This window comes from Hipposideros armiger, unplaced genomic scaffold (assembly GCF_001890085.2).
Source record: "Hipposideros armiger isolate ML-2016 unplaced genomic scaffold, ASM189008v1 scaffold_94, whole genome shotgun sequence".
In the NCBI taxonomy this organism is placed as follows: domain Eukaryota; kingdom Metazoa; phylum Chordata; class Mammalia; order Chiroptera; family Hipposideridae; genus Hipposideros; species Hipposideros armiger.
In genome coordinates this window covers 1,679,702-1,700,703 of record NW_017731444.1, presented here as the reverse complement: position 1 = coordinate 1,700,703, position 21,002 = coordinate 1,679,702, and the positions used below count along the sequence as shown (strand labels likewise).

General features: G+C 43.4%; 2 protein-coding genes across 3 annotated transcripts in view; both read right to left on the bottom strand.

The window, feature by feature from the left end:
• The window catches only part of LOC109384417 (signal-regulatory protein beta-1-like), a 160,962-nt gene that overhangs the window by 52,001 nt on the left and 87,959 nt on the right, over positions 1–21,002 (bottom strand). The window lies entirely within an intron of this gene.
• The window catches only part of LOC109384418 (signal-regulatory protein beta-1-like), a 239,663-nt gene continuing 220,510 nt past the window's right edge, over positions 1,850–21,002 (bottom strand). Inside the window, exons 2-4 of one of the 2 annotated variants that reach the window (XM_019645749.1) lie at positions 13,801–14,172; positions 4,641–4,749; positions 1,850–2,355 (exon numbers count right to left, since the gene is read on the bottom strand). In XM_019645749.1, coding sequence (XP_019501294.1) covers positions 4,643–4,749; positions 13,801–14,172 — 479 coding nt within the window. In that variant the 3' untranslated portion in view covers positions 1,850–2,355; positions 4,641–4,642. Of the gene's footprint in view, positions 2,356–4,640; positions 4,750–9,550; positions 9,881–13,800; positions 14,173–21,002 lie in introns of both variants that reach the window. The other variant, XM_019645742.1, reaches the window with a different exon arrangement.

Below are 21,002 nucleotides of genomic sequence, written 5' to 3'. Positions count from 1 at the left end.
TGTGTGTGCGTGTGTGTGTGTGTGTGTGTGTGTGTGTGTGTGTGTGTGTGTGTGTGTGTCCACATTTTCTTTATACATTCATCCAATGATGAATACTTAGGTTGCTTCCATGTCTTGACTATGGTAAAAATTGATGACATGAACATGGAGGTGCAGATACCTCTTTGAGATAGTGATTTTATGTCCTTTGATATAAACCCACAAGTGGAATTACTGGACCATATGATAGATCAACTTTTAGTTTTTTGAAGACCTGTCATACTGTTTTCCGTAGTCACTGCACCATTCATCTGATTGGATGTATTCCACTGCTCTGTCTTTGAGTTCTCTGATCCTTTCTCCTGCTTCATCGAGTCTGCTGTTAGAAGCCTTCTATTGAATTTTTATTTCAGTGATTGTATTCTGTACTTCTGTGATTTCTGTTTGGGACTTTCTTATAATGTATTATCTCTTTGTTAAAATTCTCACTTTTTTCATGCGTTGTATTCCTGGCCAGGTGAGATCTTTATGGGTATTTTTAACTCTCCCAGGCAAATGTCTTATCTCCATTTCATTTAGGTGTTTTTCTAGAGTTTTCTCTGATTCTTTTGTTGGAACATATTCCACCATTTCTTCATTGTCCTTGGCTCTCTGTGTTGGTTTCTGTGCATCAGATACAAGAGCTGCTTCCCCCAGCCTTGATGCAGTGCTCTCCTGTAGGAGGTGAATCTCATCATCCAGCCCTGCTCTAGCTCTTGGTTGTCTCCCCAGACTTTGTGAGGTCCAAGCTGCCCACTTTGTTCTCAGTGGCTGCAACAGTGGAGGTTTGCCAAGACCTTTCAGTGTCCCAAGGGAAGGATCCTAGTGAGCTTCTAGTTGCAGGCTGATGGGACGCTGGTGCCTCAGGCAGCAGCCTTTGAAGTATGCAAATAGACCTCTTTCAGGGAAAGACAGAGATGGGAGTGTCTGACTGCTGTATGTGAGCTAAGCCTTTACAAAATAGCCAGTTAAGAACTGTTTTTTGTTTGCTACAGTCCTGTGTGATCCACAACCACAAGCTTCACTGGCCACTGGAGCCAGACGATCAGTGGGTACATCCCCTGAGCAGGGCCACAAAATCTGTGGCACAAATCATGTGTACAAGGTACTTTCAGAGAGAAACCAATGACCTGGAGTGCAGCAGGAAGAGAATGTGCAGATGGTACCTATTCACACCCATGGGCTCTGGAGAGGATTTTGGGTCCCTAGATTTGTGTTAAATTAGGACCCCGACTCTGAGGCTGCAGCTTTTAAGACAAGCAAATGGTCATTCCTCATGGAAAGACTGGAGATGGGCATTTCTCTCTGTAGGCTCTGTGCTGAGTCCTGTGATGGTGGGGGGATAGCTATAGTGAGTTTTCCTAGCCCATTGAGAGGTGCTTCTTTGTTTTCTGTAGTCCTGTGGGTCTTGTTGGCTCAGGCCCCATTGGCTTTCAGAGCTACTTGATTTGGGGGCTTAACCCTCAGGGGGAAGTTTAAAAGTTGGGTGCAAGATGTTGAGTGAAATCCTTCATTTCTTTAGAAGTTTGGAGGTGTGAGTTCCCTCCCAATTGTTGTGGGTGGGGCTTATGATGACATTGTTTCTCAGTCTCCCCTATTCGTTTAGATGTGTTTTTTTTTTCTTGTTTGTCCAACGAGTATGAGTTGCTTAGCTATCTTCTGGATTTCTTCTAAGGGAATTGTTCCGTTAGTAGATGTTGATTCAGTGAGTCTCTGGGTGAAAATGAGTTCAGGTGCTTCCTAAGTCGCCATCTTGAACCAGACTGGTTTGACTTTAAAGGAGTAACTAATTTTTTGAAGTCATTATATTACCAATAAAGTCAGTGAGTTTGATGCCCATTGAGCACAGAGAAGCCAAACATGACGAAACAAGTTTACACAGAAAAGATTTATTCATCCAGCTTCCAACTGAGGAGACTGGACACAAGGCTCACATCAGTGTCCTCGAATAAAGACTTGGTGAAAATTTAAAGAAAAATGGTAAAAAGACAGTATATTTGTTTATGAATCCTAATATGGGAATGTTCATTGGACAATCTTGGAACTAAGTCATCTAGTAATGGGGGAGGTGAGAGAAAGTGTAAAGGAATTGCACGTTGGCAAGGAATGATTGGGTGGGATCTAGTGCTTGGCGAAGTGCACAATTATGAGTGCTCCTCCTTTCTGAATATTGTCCACAAGAACCGGGTCTGTACATGGTTTCCGGCTATGGGAAAATTGTGGTTCAGGCCCCCATCAAGGTTAGTTGTCTTCTGTACCAGGGTAATCCTCTGGGAGTGGTGATCTAGCTTCGTCTTGTGGTCTCTGGGGCTCTGTGAGGAAGCCTGCTGTTATCTCCTAAAAGCAGAAGAAACCTATTAGCGTCTGGTTTCAGTGTTCGAGTCCAGTTTCAATGACTTTAGGGTTTGTTCCAGTTTCCCCTCATTCTAGTAAGTATGTGCCCAACTTGAAGCAAATATTGCTCTTGGTGTTTCAAGAGTATCTTGGATCCAGATGCCAGCCAACAAAGGGGGGAATTTTCTCAGAAAAGTTTGAGAGTATCTTTAGCAAGCCAGGCCACTGGAAAAACTGTCAATGTCATTACTTCACAGTGCTGGAAAATATAAATGGTATAGGTTCCTCAGTAAACAAAGATCCAAAAAGGCATATATCATACACAATTTTCTTTCAGACCCTGTGTGCTCTCCTACATTGCTCTCTCCTTTAAAGCCACCACAGTCCTGTGAGGTAGCATGATTCCTATTTTACAGATGAGAAAATTGGGTCATAGTATGTCAGTGAGTCACCCAAAGTCACATGAGTAGCTGGTATGAATTTTCCAGTATCTGAACCCAAGTCTCTGCCTTACAGGACTCAGAGGGAGAGCATCTCTGCTCTGATTTGTCTAAAGGACTTTGAACACATCTGTACTCAGTGTCTGACAGATCACAGGATTATATGGTCCTTAATGGATCATTTTGCCCAGAGAACCCTGCACATAGACATTTAGGTCAACAAAATTATTGAAAAATAATTATAGACTCTGTTTTTCTAGGAGAAATGTTTTTAGGTAGCCTGTCAGTTACTGTAAATACCACTCCACAGAAGAAAGGATATTTTAACTCTATGAAAATAGATAGGAAATAATTCATTTCTTCATTCTTTCAACACATATTAATTATCTATTTTGAAAAATCGAAAGTCTGTACAAATAATCTTAAGATATACAATAAGTGAAAAAAATGTGTAATCAAGAACTATCAACTAAAGTAGACGAGAAAAGCGAGAGTATCAAGATCCTCCAGCCTCGCCCTTTCCAGCTCAAGACAAACTCCACCCAGGCTGGTACAGCCCCAAACACAGGGCTGCCTCCTGCCCCAGCTCCCAGTTGAAATATTATGTCAGGAATTCTCAGCTTACTTTAAATTACTGTTCCTCAGCAACATATCCTTAAAGAGTTACCGAAAAGGCACAAAAAGGCATATCTATCATTGAGCCAATGCCATAAATAATGTGGCAACTCCCTGTATCAAATTGTACAACTTGGTCATAGCATTGCTTTGCTTCCTCTTTCTCGTAATTTGACGATGACAGTAAAGGTCTGATAGCACTTAATGTCACAGTCCCTTCCATGACCTCCATTCTCAGCAGCCCATTTTTGCCTCCTATCACATTTAAGTCACGTGTGTGGGATAATGGAGCAACTGATATTTTGGGAGTTTGTGTGTGCTTGTGTGTGTGCTTGTGTGTGTGTGTGTGTGTGTGTGTGTGTGTGTGTGTGTGTGAGTGATTCTGAGAGGACCATGTATGAAGACCGAGCTCAGGGGGCATCAAGGACTGTGAGAAGGAGCAGCAGGGGCTTGTGGGCAGGCAGGTCTCCAGGCAGGAGAGGCACTTAAAGCAGTCTGTGGAAGCTTCTGGTGGCTCTTTCTCATATTCTGGGCCCTTAGGGAAGTGGAGGGGCAGCAGAGACCAAGGGGGGCATGTAGCAGGTAGGGAACGAAGGAAAGAGCTGTGGGAAATGAGTCAACAGTTAAATATCTGCTCATCATTCAAGAAATGGTCCCTGCACGTCTCTTATGTCCCCAGCTGTCCTCCTCCTGGGACGCCTGTTGTGAGAGGACAGGCAGCCTGTGAGGTAGGGCTCTTCCACCTCAGCCTCCTCTCCAGGTTCTGTCCCCCTCCCCCATCCTTTTTACTCTGTCACACCAGAGGATCAGAGCTTGACTAGACCTCAGAGAAGCTCATCTGTGACTTCAAGACATTACCTTAGAGTATGGACATTTTTATCCCTAGGAGCCCTGAGATCAAATTATCTAGAGATGGTGTCCAAGGGAACCATCCACTCAGCTGCCCCTCATTCAGCCCCCTCTGCCCACTTCCTCCACAGAAGCCCCACGAGGCCGTGGATACCCTTTAAAACCATTGATCCAGTCCACCACCTGCAAGGTCACATACACTTCATCAGAGTTGGAAACGTCTTCAAGGGATCCCCGAGACATCTGAAGGCACCGAGAGATGTGTGTCACCTTCTCTTTACTCCCTGTGGACCCTGGCCCCGTGTGACCTGTGAGGTGGCCCCTCCTCCTGACCTGGCCCCTCTGGGACAGCCCTTGGCCTGCCCTCCCTGCCCAGCAACTTACAGTCAGGCCCTCAGCTTCCTGTGGACATAGAAGGCGGAGACACCAGCTGCCAGCAGCACCTTTGAGCCCAGGAGAAAAGCGATGGGGATTTGAGCAGACGTTGCTCGGCCTGGAAACAAGGGACAGGAGGACCATTAGAGGGGCCATTAGGGGAGACTGCTTTTTATTTTTCACAAATGGTAGGTTTTTATTCTTTTTTTATTATTATTATTTTTTATTGTGAAATACACATTTTTTAGAATTAGTTTCAGCTGTATAACACAGTGCAATAGTTATACTTTTTACCCCTCGAAGTGACAACCCCCGTCCCCCAGTCCGCCGCCGCACTTACCCCCCCCATATCATACTTATCTATTACAATTCCCTTGACTCCACTCTCACACGCTACTCCACGTCCCATGACTATAGTTATAGTTGACATACAATATTATACAATATCAGCTTGAGGTGTATAGTGCAGTGATCAAGCCTCTACCCCATCCATGATGCGGTCTCCTTAGCAAGACATGGGACCATCTGATACCCTACAAAATATTTATAACATTATTAGTTATATTCCTCGAACTGTCTTTCACATCACAGTGGCAACATTTATTTAACTATTTATGCTGTCTAATTCCTTCTAGGGGAAACTATTGACAGGAGCCACCATTTACTCCACCTGAGATTACCTGGTCTCATCACTGCTCTGAAGCTTTCGGACCTGGTCTGGGCTCAGGCTCAAGGCAGAAATCAGGGTAAAGAAGATTAAGCCCAGGACTTAATTAGAACAACAGCAGAGCTACAGAGAAGGTTGGATTCTCCACTTCAATGGGCCTGCTCTGCCTGAAAAGGGCCCTCATGGGGGAATATGAGACCCTGAGCTGTGGGATAGGGGCTTGTGGATCAAAGCTCCCCAAAATCATCAGTCCATTCTGGGCTGCTGAGGACAATGGCAGCAGCTTAACTACTTATCTCAAAAATTATCCTCTCCAAACTAAAAGAAGAAACAAATGAAAAAAGGAGTTTAAATTTCACACAAAACTAGCTCTCAGTATTACTTGAAAAAAAAAACACCTGTAAAAAACTGCAAAATAACTCTGACTCAAAAGAGAAAAATCACTAAACCTTAGTGTACAATCAGTCATGAGACTGCCAGCCCACCCTCACTCAGGCAGAGGAAAAAGTGCAGGAGAAACAGATGAAGGCAGCTAGCAAAGAGGCCTGAGAATTATTTGGAAATCCCACCACCAATATGAAATCCACCCTAAATTTGAAATTATTTGAAACTTGTCCTGTGAAACAGAGCACAGATTACGAAGGAGTTTCAAAGTTTGTCTGATTTAAGAGGGTCACAGAGTCTCTTCACACTCTGTGAATATGTCACCTTACACAGGTAAAGGGCCTCTCAGTGGTTATTACGTTAAGGTCTGGAAATGCGGACATTATTTTGGATTATTCCAGTGGGACCAATGTAATCACAAAGGTCCTAATAAGTGAAGAGGGACACAGGAGAGTCAGAGAAGGGGTTGTGACCTCAGAAGCAGAGCGGAGTGATGGGTGCCTCTAGGGGCTGGAAAAGACAAGTAAATTGAGTCTCCCTTAGAGGCTCCAGAAGGAACCCAGTCCTATCAATCCACTGTACACTTCTGACCTCTAGAACTGTGAGGTGGTAAATTTGAGTTGTTTTAAGGCACTAAATGTGTGGTATTTTGTTACAGCAACTGTAGGAACCTAATACTAAAAGGCAGACATTTTAAAAGGACAGAGGAGATTAAAGAGACAGGCACAATTTGAAGTGCACATTTTATGGGAGAAAGCAGAAAGGAAGGAAGAAGTGCTGTTTGTCAATTGAGTATTAAAGGGAAAAGGAAGTGGTGATGGAGGAAGATTTAGAGCATGAAAGACCAAACAAGAATCGAAAACATTAGTGGACTCAGAACATTTCTTTTTTTTGAAGATTTTATTGGGGAATTGGGGGGAGGGGAACAGTGCTGGGGAATCAGGGGAAGGGGAACAGACAAGTTGCTGTCCTTTTTGTTCTTCAGTCTAGTTGTGGAGGACGTTGCTTCACTGGCCCAAGTTGGCACCATCATTGTGCTCTTCCCGGGCGAGGCAGATCAGTCGCCGGCTTCTGGACGGCCGCTCACGGCGGCTGCTGGCCGCTCATGCTGGCTGCTGGCTACATATGGTAGCCATGCCAACCCACGGGGCTGCAGCCAATGCCGTCGTTGGCGACTCTGGGCAGCCCAGCTCCAGGTGGAGCTGTTGTTCACCATCTTAGCTGTGGAGGGCAGTGTCACTGGCCCTGATGTGGGATCCGAACTGGGGCCCTCTGGCATCTTAAGCCAGCTCTTAACCATCGCACCACTCAGCGAGCCCAGAGCATTTCTTCCACTTGCAAAATGATCCAAAAAATCCTAGAATCCACTAACATACCTGGATTATGTAATACTTACAAAAAAGAGGTTTATTAATCTGAAATATTGTAAAACACTCCAGTACCATAAACATGAGCAGAAAGATGTGCATCCTCACACCAGGCCCATTGGACCCAGGACTGCAGTGAACTGAGCCCTCAGACACTGGTGTAGGTGTGGCATCCCAGTGTAGAGGGTACACTTTGCTCCAGGCAGCCAAGCTAAACAACCCCAAACCATTCCCAGCCTTAGAACTTAGCAAGCGTGCTGGGTCAGGCACACTGAGAGCACCAGGAAGTAGCAGCCTGGTCTGAGCCCCAGCAGGAGGCGGAGACTAAAAGCAAACTGAATCCAGTCCAGACAAGATGGTGGAGACTCACCTCTCCTGCTCTCCTGTTTAGTACAACTCTGACCCCTAGAAATGACACCAGGCACAAGCATAAGAGGACTCTGAGAGGTGGAAGAGGAAGGCACACTGGCGAGGGACCCAGGATCTGGAGGAGAAGCACAGTGACCAGGCATGATAGGCTGCACAGGCACAGAAAGTGACCCAGGTGTGGCATTAGATAAAAGAAGCCAAAATCAGTAACCTGTGTTCCCACCTCAAGAAACGATAAAAGGAGGAACAAAATCAACACTCAAAAAAGCAAGAAAAGGGTGTTACAAAAAAAAAAATCAATGAAATTGAAAATGGAGAAAGAGTAGAGAAAAATCACTGAAATTGGTTCTTTGAAACGATAAATAAAATTGAAAAACTTCTACCACGACTGATTAATTTGTTTTTAATTAAAGTTTACTTGGGTGATGATTTTTAGTAAAGTTAAATAGATTCAGGTGTACAATTCTGTAATACATCATCTGTATATCACATTGTGTGTTCACCACCCAGAGTCAGTTCTTTTTCTATCACCATATATTTCATCCCCTTTACCCTCATCTACCACCCCTTCACCCCTTCCCCTCTGGTAAGCACTCAACTATTATGTGTGCAAGACTGGTAAATTTAAAAGGAGTAATAACACATTTCTAATATCAGAACAGGGAAGATCAGTATAGATCCGAGAGACATCAAAAGGAAAATGAGGGGCTATTGTAAACAACTTTACAGGCAGACATTTGACAAAAGACAAAATGGACAAAAGTTCTCAAAAAGCACCACCTACCACAATTCACCCAGTATGAAGAGAGTAATGTGAATAGTCCGAAACTTCAAAATCTTTTTCAAATACAGAAAAAGATTCTTAACGCCCAGGTGATGTCATGGGAAAATTCTACCAAGCTATTACAGGTGAATTGAAACCAATTTTGGTGCACAAACAACAGATGAAACAGAAATTTGGGGAAGTTTGGGTATAGAGTCCATTTTGATGATATTAGGGAATTATTCTCAATTTTATTAAATGTGTAATGGCATTGGTTTTAAGAAAAACCAACGTCCTTAATCATAAGCCCACACAGTTACAGATGGCATTTGTATTTGGATGTGCATACATGACTAAGTCAGTGGACTCATTTATGCAGCTTCTGTATAGCTCTGAATTCAGGGGTAATTGTTTCTCCTCCCCTTCCCCTGTTTAATCTTCCAGCAGTCAGCAGCATGGACACTAGGTGGCCTGCACTGACCCGGCAGGTAGGACAACACCATAGGACATGTTGGGAGAAACGTGGGCCTTTGAAAGGTTTCCTGTAGTAAAGACAGTTGGAATCTTGGCCCAATGACCTCCTGATGTTACATGAGGGAAATAAGACATATTTTCTTCACAGAAAGGGGGTCTCTATAGATCCTTGGGACAGTGGCCAGCTAAGAGGGAGCATGTCTCTAATTAGCACATATTTGCTGTCCAGACTGGTGGTCCGTGTCCTCAGGGACGCAGATGTAGAATGTTAGTTTAGCCCAATCACCTGGTGTGAGTTCAAGAAGTGGTTCCCCAAGTCCCTTCTGTAAAACTCCAAACTCACAAAGAGGTTGAAGCAGGAAAGAAAATCCCAGATGAACTGAAATTTTCATGTAGTAAATGGGCAGGGAGCAATTGTGATTATTGCTGGTTTATTGTCATAAATCCAGGGACAAAGGAGGCCTGTGTTGTGTCCACTCGTGGTCACCTGGATGCCTGGACCAGACGGAAAAATGGAACATGGAATAGAGACCAGGCAGCAGGTAGAAAGAGCAAGGAAAGAGGGTGGGCTGACACGGATGGTGAGCGCAAAACTGTGAGGTGAAGAAAGCCAGAGGCAGGACGCTGTCAACAATGACCCCTTCCTTCTTCCTTTCTTTCTTTAATGTACGTTGAATAATGTATATTGATCTTTATAAAGATCTATGAAGATGTGAAGCAAATTCTTACCAGTGGTGACTCTTGGAGTGTGGGATTTAGAAGAGGAAGAACACTTCAAAATTCTGCTTTCTAGCTATAGGCTTCCACATTAGTTTATAATAAACATAAATTACTGCTCCTAACGTTAAAAAATAATGAAATTTAAAAACTGGGTTAGTTGGAGTCGAGGTCTTACCAGAAGGTTCATCTGTGCTCGGTTCCTTCTGATCATCAGAGGTCACCAGGGTAAGGTGTTTGGTGACCGCCGGCTGCCCATCGTGCTCCACCTGGCAGGTGAGCACCACATCCTCCCTGTGGGCAGATAAATTCAGGAGGAGCCAGCTCATCCGGTTAAATGTTCCGTCCTTGTTCACTATGAGGTTCGAGGCCGTTTCTGTTCGGGACAAGTTCCCATTCTCCAACCAGGTCAGCTGTAGGCGCTGGGGATAGAAGTTCTTCACCTGGCAGGTGACGTTCACCTGGTCCTTTGCCACAGAGTGTTGAGTAACCTCCACGGTGGGTGGAACTGAAACAGCACAGGGCAGAAGCTCTGACCTCAAGGAACAGACAGATCACAGGGGAGGGCTCCATCACTTAGCTCCCCCCACCACAGCAAGGGGGTCACCCAGGACACTGCTAGGCATGCAGCAGGTGCTCAAACACTGAGGGTGCTCCTTGCATATGAATGAAATCACTAAGCACAATGCCTTGCACACAGTAGGTGCTCAAGGACTGGTAGCTCCTATTAGGGTAAGATGAAAGAATTGAAAAAGCTTAGGCCCTGGCAGGCAATGGGAACGTATAATACCAATTGTAGTAAAACAAATGAAATCACCAAGCACATAGGGGTTGGCTTACCGTAGGTGCTCAGTAATTGGAGTTGGTTTTGGTAAAGCAATGAAGGTACCTACACAATGGTAGGTGTTCACCTGGCAGCTGTCATTAAACAGTAGTGAGTGACCAGCACATCTTGGTGCCTGAAGATGAGGGCTGTCAGGAAATAGATTCCAGGCAATTCCAGGCCTGGAGCAAGAAACAGGGGGAGGAGCAGGCTTGGAGGTACTGGGCAGGGTGTGGCCGCGTGTGGGTGGGAGGGGATCTACCTCGGATGGTCTCAGACAAGTTGGCCGTCCCACGAAGAGGAAGGCTCCCCTGCAGGGTGACATGGACCACCTCGCAGACCACCTGAGAGCGAACGTCCCCCGGGGCCAGCACCACCCTGGCTGTGCTGGAGACGCTGTAGGAACCACTGCCTCCCTCTGGGTTCATGGTGGTCAGGAAGGCTGGGAGCCGATTCCCATCTTTGAACCATTTCAGGATGATGTTTCTGGGGGAGAAGCCGTGGGACTCACAGGTGAAGCTCACTGTCTGCCCAGGTGGCGCCCTCCTCGTGGGGCCTGATACCACGGGGGGAGAAGGTTTTGCTATGAAAGAAACATAATGAACAATAAACATAATTGTGATTATCACTCTAAAGATAAGTGTGCAACACTGTTAAAAACCTTCGCACATATTATTTTCTAATCTTGCTAATAATGCTGGGAGGGTGGCGTCATCATCCTCATCTTACAGAGGAGGACACACAGGTCACCAAAGGTGAACTCTAAGTAAGGGGCAGGGCCAACATGCGATTCCAGGCCTGAGTTCATGGTCCACTTGCTTTATATGTGATTCCCACCAATCTGGGCACAGAAACAAAATGATTGATTGATCTCATTCTTTGCATTAACTGTTGCTAGCTGGACTGAAGTCCTCACAGACCCTGAACAGGAGCTGTGATTATCACCACTTCCCACACGAGGAACCTGAGGACTCGAGGATGCTGAGACTTGCCAAGACCACACAGTGATGGGACAGCAGCCCCATTGCTCACTGTATCCTGATACCATCCTGCAAAGGTTGGTGTGATTATCCAGTTTCTGCAGGTGAGGAAACTGAGGCCCAGCAATGGGAACTGAGTCACAACCTTGAAATAATAGCTGATTTGGGTGCTCCTCTGTGCTGGGTGGTTCACACAGAGGGCCTCAAATCCTTGCAGCTCTCCTTAAAAGGAGCCCATGATGATCACCATTTGACAGATGAGAAAACTGAGGCTGAGAGAAATAAAGGGACTGTCTCCTCAATCCCACTGTGTTCCTGGGATTTTTCCTGGGGCCCTGCCAACCTTTTACATTTATTTTCAGAGCACATGCCCCACCTTCATGTGCTCAACGCTCACTACCATCCTCCCCTGTTCACACTGAGAACCTTGTCTTCAAGCAGTTAGAGGGAGGATCACCCCCGAGTGCCCAGGCCTGAGGACCATGTAGCAGTAAGTGGAAGTCATAGGCTCCTGACCACTGAGTCTATAATATGAACTCTTGCTCATGTAGGGCCACAGCGGCCTCTAGGCAATGCGTCCCCCTTTCATCCTCAGTCTGCAGAGTCAGGACCTAGTGTGCACGGTGTTGCTGGGGTGACTGTGGCTCCTCTCTGCTCTGTCCCTCCCACTGTCCCCAGGCTGCTCCTGCTGGCTGCTCAATGAAGGAAAACACCACAAAAGTGGGGAAAAAAAGACTATTGAATGCTTAAAAATTTTTTATTAAAGAATGGTTGGCATTCAATACACTATTCAGTGTAAAAAATAGTGATTAGACATTTATATGTACGATATGATCACCATGTTATGTCTAGTAACCCTGTCACTGTGCAAACTTATTATGATATTACTGACTGTATTCCCTATGTAGCACATTACATCTCTGTGACTTATTTTATAACTGGAATTTGTACCTCTAATTCCCCCCTCACCGTTTCCGCCCATTCCCCAACAACCCTCCCCCTCTCTAGCAACCATCAGTTTTTCTGCATGTATGAGTCTTTTATTGCTGTTGTTATTGTTTAATATTTTTGTTTAGATTCTACATATAAGTGAAATCATATGGTTATTTATCTTACTTTGTCTGACTTATCCCACCTATCATAATACCCTCTAGGTCCATCCATGTTGTCACAAATGGCAAGACTAATGCTTGGGTTTCAATCTTGGCTCCCAGACGTTCTTCCTAGTAAGGCCCCCTCTCCGAGCCTTAGTGTCCTCATCTATATAAAGGAGCAACACATGCCCTCAGAGCACTGGTTATGAGAGTAAATGCCATGAGGAAGAGAGCGCATCTGGCAACCTGCTCTTCCCGGCCCCTCCTGCATCCCTACTTTCTCATCCAGGGGGTCGTCTGGGCAGGTAACTTGGGGAAAAGGAATGAGCAAGGAGGCAGCAGATCTGAGAGGTGACGGAGCCACTCACTACCTGTGGCTACCTAGGGGAGGGAGGCAGCATTAGGGCCTCTTGTGATATCTGCAAATTCAGGACAAAGTCACCTTCCCTGCCTATGTCCAGGGGTGGTGGGGAGACTCCACTGCTACCACATCTAGGATAGAAATTCGGTTAAGTCCACACATATTAAAGTACATGTCCTGTATAACCTAGCAATGCCACTTCCAGTGGGTGTCTCCCTCATGAGTAGAGTGACACATGGACACGGTTGTCCACTGTAGCGCTGTTTTAATAACTGAAAGTTGGGAACAAGTTATATCCATCAACAGAAGACTGTAAATGAATGATGGTATCTCCATATGCTGGAGTGTCAGGCATCTGATGAACAATGGGGCTCTAGGTGCTGATATGGACACTTGATTGGGCGATGTGGCTGAAGGTTGGGACAGGGCCCCAATCTTTGGGCCTCAGGACCTAAATGCAAGGAACATCTGAACCTTTAGAAAACCAGTGAAAAAGATGAGTTTGGCTGTCTGTTAAATGGTTCAGTATACTGAGCTTTTTATTCTATGCCTACTATGTGCCAGGCTTTTCCATGAAGAGAGAGAGTCCAGAGCCGGGACAAGAAGGAGCCAGCCTACAATCAGACTGGGCTCTGGAACAATCCCCTCTTATTGGCCATGTGACCATGAACAAGGCCTTGTTGCTTCTTGGCCGCAGGCTCCCAATTGTGATAGCAGGTAGGGATGGATATTCTAAAGGTCTTTCAGTGCTGACATTTCAGGATTCAGGATCCTGGGCCTTTGGTAGAAAATCCTAATTAAGCATTTTTGCTGCCTCAGTGGGGTGATCCCTAAGTCACCCATATGGGGTCATCTTCCCTGGGTGAAGGACATTCTAAGATAACCCAGCCATACTCAGAGCCTTCAGTGAGTAGTTGAGTTGGTTCCTGAATAACAGGAAGGTTTTCTGGAAAGAAGTACAGTGACCGCCCAAACTCTGGCATCTCTTCCAACATGGCTGTCCGAGTAAACACTGAGTCTATACCTCTTAAGAATTTCTTCTCAGTGTGATCATTGTGAAGTTGAAATAAAGAGCCGTGTTCACCACTGCACCTTATTCTTAATTGCTGTTCAAAAATGGAGTTCATTCTTATTGATATGTCACACATCAGGGGACAAAGAATCCCACACCATACTCACCACTCACAGTGAGCCGAGTGCCTGCTCCAGACTTAAACTCCACGTCATCATTGTCTTTCCGGAACTTCACACAGTAGTAGGTACCGGCGTCTGCGGGGCTGATGTTAATGATACGGATGGAACAGTCCATGGTGTTTCTCCTTGTGAGGTCTGCAACATTCGTTACTCGAGGGAAGTGGGTTGCCACACTTCCTTTGAAACTGTAGATTAACTCCCGGCCTGGCCCTGTCCCCCTGAACCACCGCATGGGCCCCACGGGGTGCACGGAGGTCACGGTGCAGAGCAGAGTGGCCGTCTCTCCGGCTGCGATGGACACTGACCTCTCAGGCTGAACCACCTGCAGTTCCTTCTCACCTGCCACTCCTGAAGGGAAACAAAGCAGGTATTTATTCATCCTTATGTGATCCTGTGGGTTTTGTCAAGTGTTTATCAACAACAGCTTTCGCTGACTAAGCCCACTCTGTGTATGGGCCTTGAGCTCAGTACATTGCATGTGTCATCGTGTGCAACCCTCACACGAGCCTGTAAGTGAGACTCTGTTACAAATGAGGAAACTGAGGCACAGAGAGGAAACTGATGTGGCAGAGAGTGGGTGTGAGTGCTGTGCCCTCTCTGGAGGTGAAATGCTTCCCCAAATATTTCAGGCTCTCCACTTGGTGGTGTCATAAAGAGTTGTAATTTTAGACATTTATATTGGGTGTTGTGATGAGACTTCTTTAGATCACTGAGTTGTGAGCAGAGGTGATGAATGTATTTGTGGGATATGCGTTTAACTGCAAGAACATCTTTGGATCAACTTTCCTCCTCCACAAAGTTCCACATGTTATGGTGTGTCTGCTCCATCAGCCTGGACACTTGAGTGACAGTGATGTGCGGAGCTCCCAACACACAATGTACTTGTGGTGTAAATAAGAAGTGAAACATTATTTCAGGTTCGGGAGACTTTTTCCCCCTAGCATAATCATGTTATATTAATTTCCTAAGGCTGCTTTAAGGAAATACCCAAATCCTAATGGCTTAAAACAACAAAAATTGATTATCTCATACTTCTGGATGTCAGAATGCAAAATTGGTGTTCCTGGGCTAAATTCAATATCAGTCAAGCTGCATTCCTTTTGTAGTTGGTCCTTTCCTTTCCAAATTCTAGAGGCTGCCTACATGCCTTTTCTGATGGTTCCCATCTTCTCATCACTCGAACTCCTTGTTTCCACTGTCACTTGTCCTTCTCTAAATTTAACTGTTTTACTTTTTTTTTCATAGAGACTGTTGTTATTATATAGTGGCAACCTGATATCCTAGGATAATCTTTGCATATCAGGAATTGTAACTTAATCACTTCTACAAAATCTGTTTGGCACGTAAAGTAAAATAGTCACCATTTCTGGGTAGTAGGACGTGAACTTCTTTGAGAGGGGGACTATTGTTCTGTTTACCAGACACATGTCTCTTGACTGTTACACAAACCAGTGGCTATAACAAAAAACCTATGTATGAGGCAATGTCACACAGTATGAATGTCAAGGCAACCTTTGAATTAGAAGAAGAACCATTCTAGCAGTGCACTGGTGAAACAGTTTGCAAAATAAAAGCAGAAATCAACTAAGAAGTTAAATGAAATAGTCACAAATACAAATAAATCAAACAACACACTCAAAAAAATCAATAGTCAAAGAAGAAAGCACAAGAGAATTAAGAGATTGGGGCCGGCCGAGTGGCTCAGTTGGTTAAGAGCTCGCTCAAGAGTTTGAGCTCTGAGCAACAGCGGTTCGAGTCCAGCCCGAGCTGAGCAGCCGCTGAGCTGCCAACAGGCAGCAGGATGGCTCAGCTTAAAAAAAAAAAAAAAGAATTAAGAGATTACCTTGAGGCTAATGAGAATGAAAACACAACATATCAAAACCTGTGATGCAGCAAAAGCTGTGTTAGAGATAACTTTCTAGCTATAAATGCATACATTTCAAGGGAAAAGATCATAAATCAGTAACTTCACTATATACCTTTAGAAATTAGAAAAGCAAGAGCAAAAGTAAATCCAAAATTGAAGGTAACAGAAGGAAGAAAATAATAAAAATTAGTGCAGAAATAAATAACATATGAATACAGAACGACAAAGACAATCAACAAAACTATTGCAGAGTCTTCAAACACATCAACACAATTGTCAAAACTTTAGATAGATTGACTAAGAAAGAAAGAGCAGACAGAAGTAAGCAAAATCAGAGAGAAGCAAAGGACGTTTCTAACAATTTTACAGAAAGAAAAAGGATCATAATAGAGTAGTATGAATAATGATACACTAATAAATTGGATAACCCAGGTAAAATAGCAAATTTCTAGAAACACATACTTACCAAGTCTAAATCAGGATGAAATAGGAAATCTGAATAGACCTATAACTAGTAAGGACGGTGAATCAATAATAAAAATCTCCCAAAAAACGAAAGCCCAGAACCAGTTGGCTTCACTGGCAAATTCTATGAAACTTTTAAAAGAGTGCTAACACTGATACTCTTCAAAGTGTACAAAAAAATATATTATGAAGGAAACATCGTATCTTATTCTGAGTCATTCCGAGATTCCTCCTCAGGCCAACATTTTTTTTTGATAACAATGCCAGACAAAAGCACTATCAGAAAAGTATAGACCAATATCTCTGATATATACTGATGCAACAAACCTCAACAAAACATTAGCAAACCGAATTCAACAGTATATTAAAACAGTGATGCACCACAAGCAACTGGATTTATTCCTGGAATATGAGGATGATTCAACAAATGAAAACCAAACAATATAATGTACCACATTAATAGAATGAAGAGAAAGAAAAACGTGATGATCTCTTTTGCTTCAGAAAAAGTGTTTGACGAAACTCAACATTTTTCATGATAAACACAAACTATAAACTGGGAATAGACGGAAACTTCCAAAAAAATGATAAAATGTATATGGAAACCCATAACTAATATCACAGTTAACAGAAAAAGTCTGAGTGCCTTTCCCCTAAGATCACGAACAAGACAGGGTTGCCCACTTTTGCCACTAATATTCAACACAATAATGAAAGTTCCAGAAAAAGTATTTAGACAAGAAAAGTAAGTAAAAGACATTCAAATCAGAAAGAAGTAAAACTATCCCTGTTTGCCCATGACATGATTTATATATTGCAATTCTGAAGATTACACACACACACACACACACACACACACACACCCCACAAACACACACAACTCTGTTATAGCAGAAAATGATTTGCAACCTTGTGGGATACAAATCAACACACAAAACCCAGTTACATTTCTGTACACTGGTGATGAATAATCCAAAAAGAAAACTAAATAAACAATTTTATTTATAATAGCATAAAAAATATAAAATGCTTCAGTGTAAATTCAACCATTGAGATGAAAGAGTCGTGCACTGAAAGTTATAAAACATTGCTGTAAAAAAATTTAAAAGGGCATCAATAATTGGAAACACCTCTCATGTTCATGTTCTGGAAGAACTAATAATCTTTTTTTAATTAAAGTTTATTGGGGTGATAACTGTTAGCAATGTTACATAGATTTTAGGTGGACAATTCTGTAATACATCATCTGTATATCACATTGTGTGCTCACCACTCAGAGTCAGTTCTCCTTCCGTCACCATATATTTGATCCCTTTACCCTCATTTACCACCCCCTCCTCCCTTGCTCTCTGGTAACTACTGAAGTATTGTCTGTGTCTATGAGTTTTGTTCCTTCATTTGCTTTTCTTGTTCTTTTGTTGTTTTCAGTTTTATATACCACATATCAATGAAATCATTTTTTTTTAGTTTTTCTGTCTGACTTATTTTGCTTAGCACTGTAATCTCAAGATCCATCCATGTTGTTGCAAATGGCAATATTTCACATTTTCTTATGGCAGAATAGCATTTCATTGTGTATATACACAACATCTTCTTTATCCAATCATTTATGAAAGGACACTTTGGTTGTTTTCATGTCTAGAAATAGAATTGAGAATCCAGAAATACACACACAAAAACATGAACAAATAATTTTCAACAAAGAAGCTAAAAAGATACAATGGGGGAAAGATAGCCTCTTCAATAAACGGCGCTGGGAGAATTAGAAAGCCACGTGCAAAAGAATGAAACTAGACTGCTATCTGTCACCAAGTACCAAAATTAAGTGAAAATGGATCGAAGACCTAAACATAAGGCCTAAAAAATAAAATGCATAGCAGGAAACAGAGGTACTAAACTTATGGAACTTGGGTTCAACAGAACTAGTAATCCTTTTTTTTTTTTTTTTAGTTTTAAGATTTTCTTGGGGAATTGGGGAAGGAGAACGGTGTTGGAAATTGGGGAAGGGGAACAGCCAAGTTGTAGTCCTTTAATCTTAGTTGTGGATTGTGCAGCTAGCTCAGATCCAGTCCAGTCGCAATCCGGCCACCCGACAGCAGCTCGTGGCCACTCAGCTCAAGGTGCTGTGCCCAATCTTAGTAGTGGGTGGGCATAGCTCATGATCCCATGTGGGAGTGAAACCAGAAACCTCGTTAATAAGAGCACAAGCTCTAAACACTAAGACATCCGGCTGCCGGTCACCTACTAAGGGCAGCTCAGCTCAAGGTGCTGTGTTCAATCTTAGTTTCAGGTGGGCTTGACCCACCATCCCATGGGGGAGTCGAACCAGCAACCTTGTTGTTAGGAGCACGTGCTCTCACCAGCTGAGACATCCTGCCACCTGTTGGCAGCTCAAGGGCAGCTCAGCTCGGGTGCAGCTCACTGGCCCATTTGGGAATCGAACCGGCAACCCTGTTGTTGCTCAGAGCTTGCGCTCTTAACCAACTAAGCTGCTTGACCGGCCCAGAAAATAATAATCTTAGGATTCCTGTAGTACCTGAAGCATTACACATTCGAATAATATCCCTATCAAAAAACCAGTGGAATTTTTTTTAAGAAATAGAAAAGCCTATTATGAAGTGCATGTAAAAAATAAAGGTCCCTCAAATAATGAAATACTCTTGAAAACAAATTACACTTCCAGGTTTAAAAACTTACTACAAAGCTATGGTAATCAAGGTAGTCTGTTCTGTCGTTAGAATATATATACATACATATAATCAATGGAATAGAATAGAGCCTGCAAGTAAACCTTCACATATATATGGTCAAGTGAATTTCAACAAAGATGCCAAGGCCATTCAATGGGGAAAGGACAGTGTTTCAACACACGATGCTAGAATAGCCACATGCAAAAGAATGAAGTTGAACCCTTATCTTCCATCTTATACAAAAATAAACTCTACATGATCAAAGACCTAAATATTAGAGCTGAAACTATAAAATCCTTAGAAAAAAACTATAGGCGAAGTCTTCATGAGTTCATATTTGGCTAAGATTTTTTGTATGTGACACTAAAACACAGGCAACAAAAGAACAAAAGATGTAAATCAGAGGAGGAGGCAGCTGTGGAACCACACATAAATCCTGTGTTCTTTTCTATTTCTTAGCTTCTCCTCAGAAAGAAAATGCATGGTTCACCTTTGCAGAGTGTGAGCTGGTGAACCCACCACTTAACACTATTTGTAACTACAGGTGCATCTCAGGAGGCCACATGCTGTCAGAGGGCAGGTCCTTTATTCACAAGAACATCAAGTGGTTTGGATTTTAAGTCTGGAGAAGAAAAGGGCGGGGAAGCTGAACTGTTGCCACAAAAAGGGAAAGGAATATGAATGAATCTTGGAGGAAGGAGTGTAAGAAATAGAGAAAGAAGAGAGAAGAGGGATCAGAGTGTTGAGATGAGAAGGGAACTGCAAACACCCTCCCATCTGTGCCTCTAAAATTCTCATATTTACATCTGTGGCCCAGTGCTTTCCCATGAACTAACTCTGAATTTGCATGTCCAACTGTCCACTCATCTTTTTCCTTGGATGGAAATCAGTATCTCACAGTTAACACGTACAAAACTGAATTCTTGAATTGCCCCACAGCCCTCTATATCTCAGCTGAGTCACCTTTATTCCTCCAGGTGCTCAGGTCCCAAACACCTGGAGTCTTGCTCTCCCACCCCAATCCTGTGCATCTGGAAAGTCTGTTGCTGCCCCTTCAACTGCATCCAAAAGTTACCTCCTTCCCCTGTCTCTACAGCGGTTCTGGTGCAAGGTACTTTCGTAGTTTGCATGAATGCAGTAGCGTCTTAATGTTGCAGTTGCTGCTCTCTGTGTCCTGTGGTACTCTGTTCTCAACCGAATGCAGGAATAATTAAAAACTCATGTCAGCTCATGTCATATTGTTCTTCAAAACCTTGCAACGGCAATCTTTCTCTCAGAGTGAAACTTTAAATCCCTGACCAGAGAAGGAAGATTCTTGTCTCAGGACCTTTGCACATGCTGCTCACTGTCAGGAAGGCTCTTCCCCCAGGAAACCACATGGCTCACTCCCAACCTTCTTTTAACCTTGGCTCAAACTTCCCTTCTCAGTGATGCCCACCCAGGCTACTTTGTTGAAAATACATCCCACCTTACAGATTTCCCCCAGTTTTCTTATCCAGCGACACTTCAATGTTTTCCTTAAAACTCATCATTTCCAATATACTATATTATTTACTTATATATATGTCTGTTGTTTATTCTCATTTCCCCCGTAGGACATGGGCTCAATGTAAGCAGCTACTCTGTCTCTTTTATTCACCAATGCACCCAAGTTCCTATCACAGTCCCTGGCAATAGTAGGTATCCAATAAGTATTTGTATGATGTGTGAATTTCCCAGTGCGACACCTCCCTTAGAGAGTGAAGCCTATTCAAATGGGTAAATCTGTGGAAATTAAGTGAGAAACTGAGTCCCCAATTAAATGACTTTGTGAAAAATAAGCATCTTGTGTATAAGCAGGAAACAGAAGAGCCCAGGAGCAGAAAACCACAAACGCTTTTCTCCACACCCGCCTTTCCCAACACCCATCAGCACAAAATCAGGAATCACATGGGTTGAAAATGGGGTAATTGTTCAACCCCTGAGCTGTAGGATCAGACTCCATGAGCTCAAATCCTACCTCTACCATTTACCATTGAGTGACCTTGAACCTCTCTGTGCGTCTATTTTGTTTTTTTTTTCTTCTGTAAGTAGGAGTGACAAGAGGATCTACCTTGGATACAATGGTCATATGAGAATACAGCCCTTGGCATTTCCAATCGTGTCTACACAAGTTG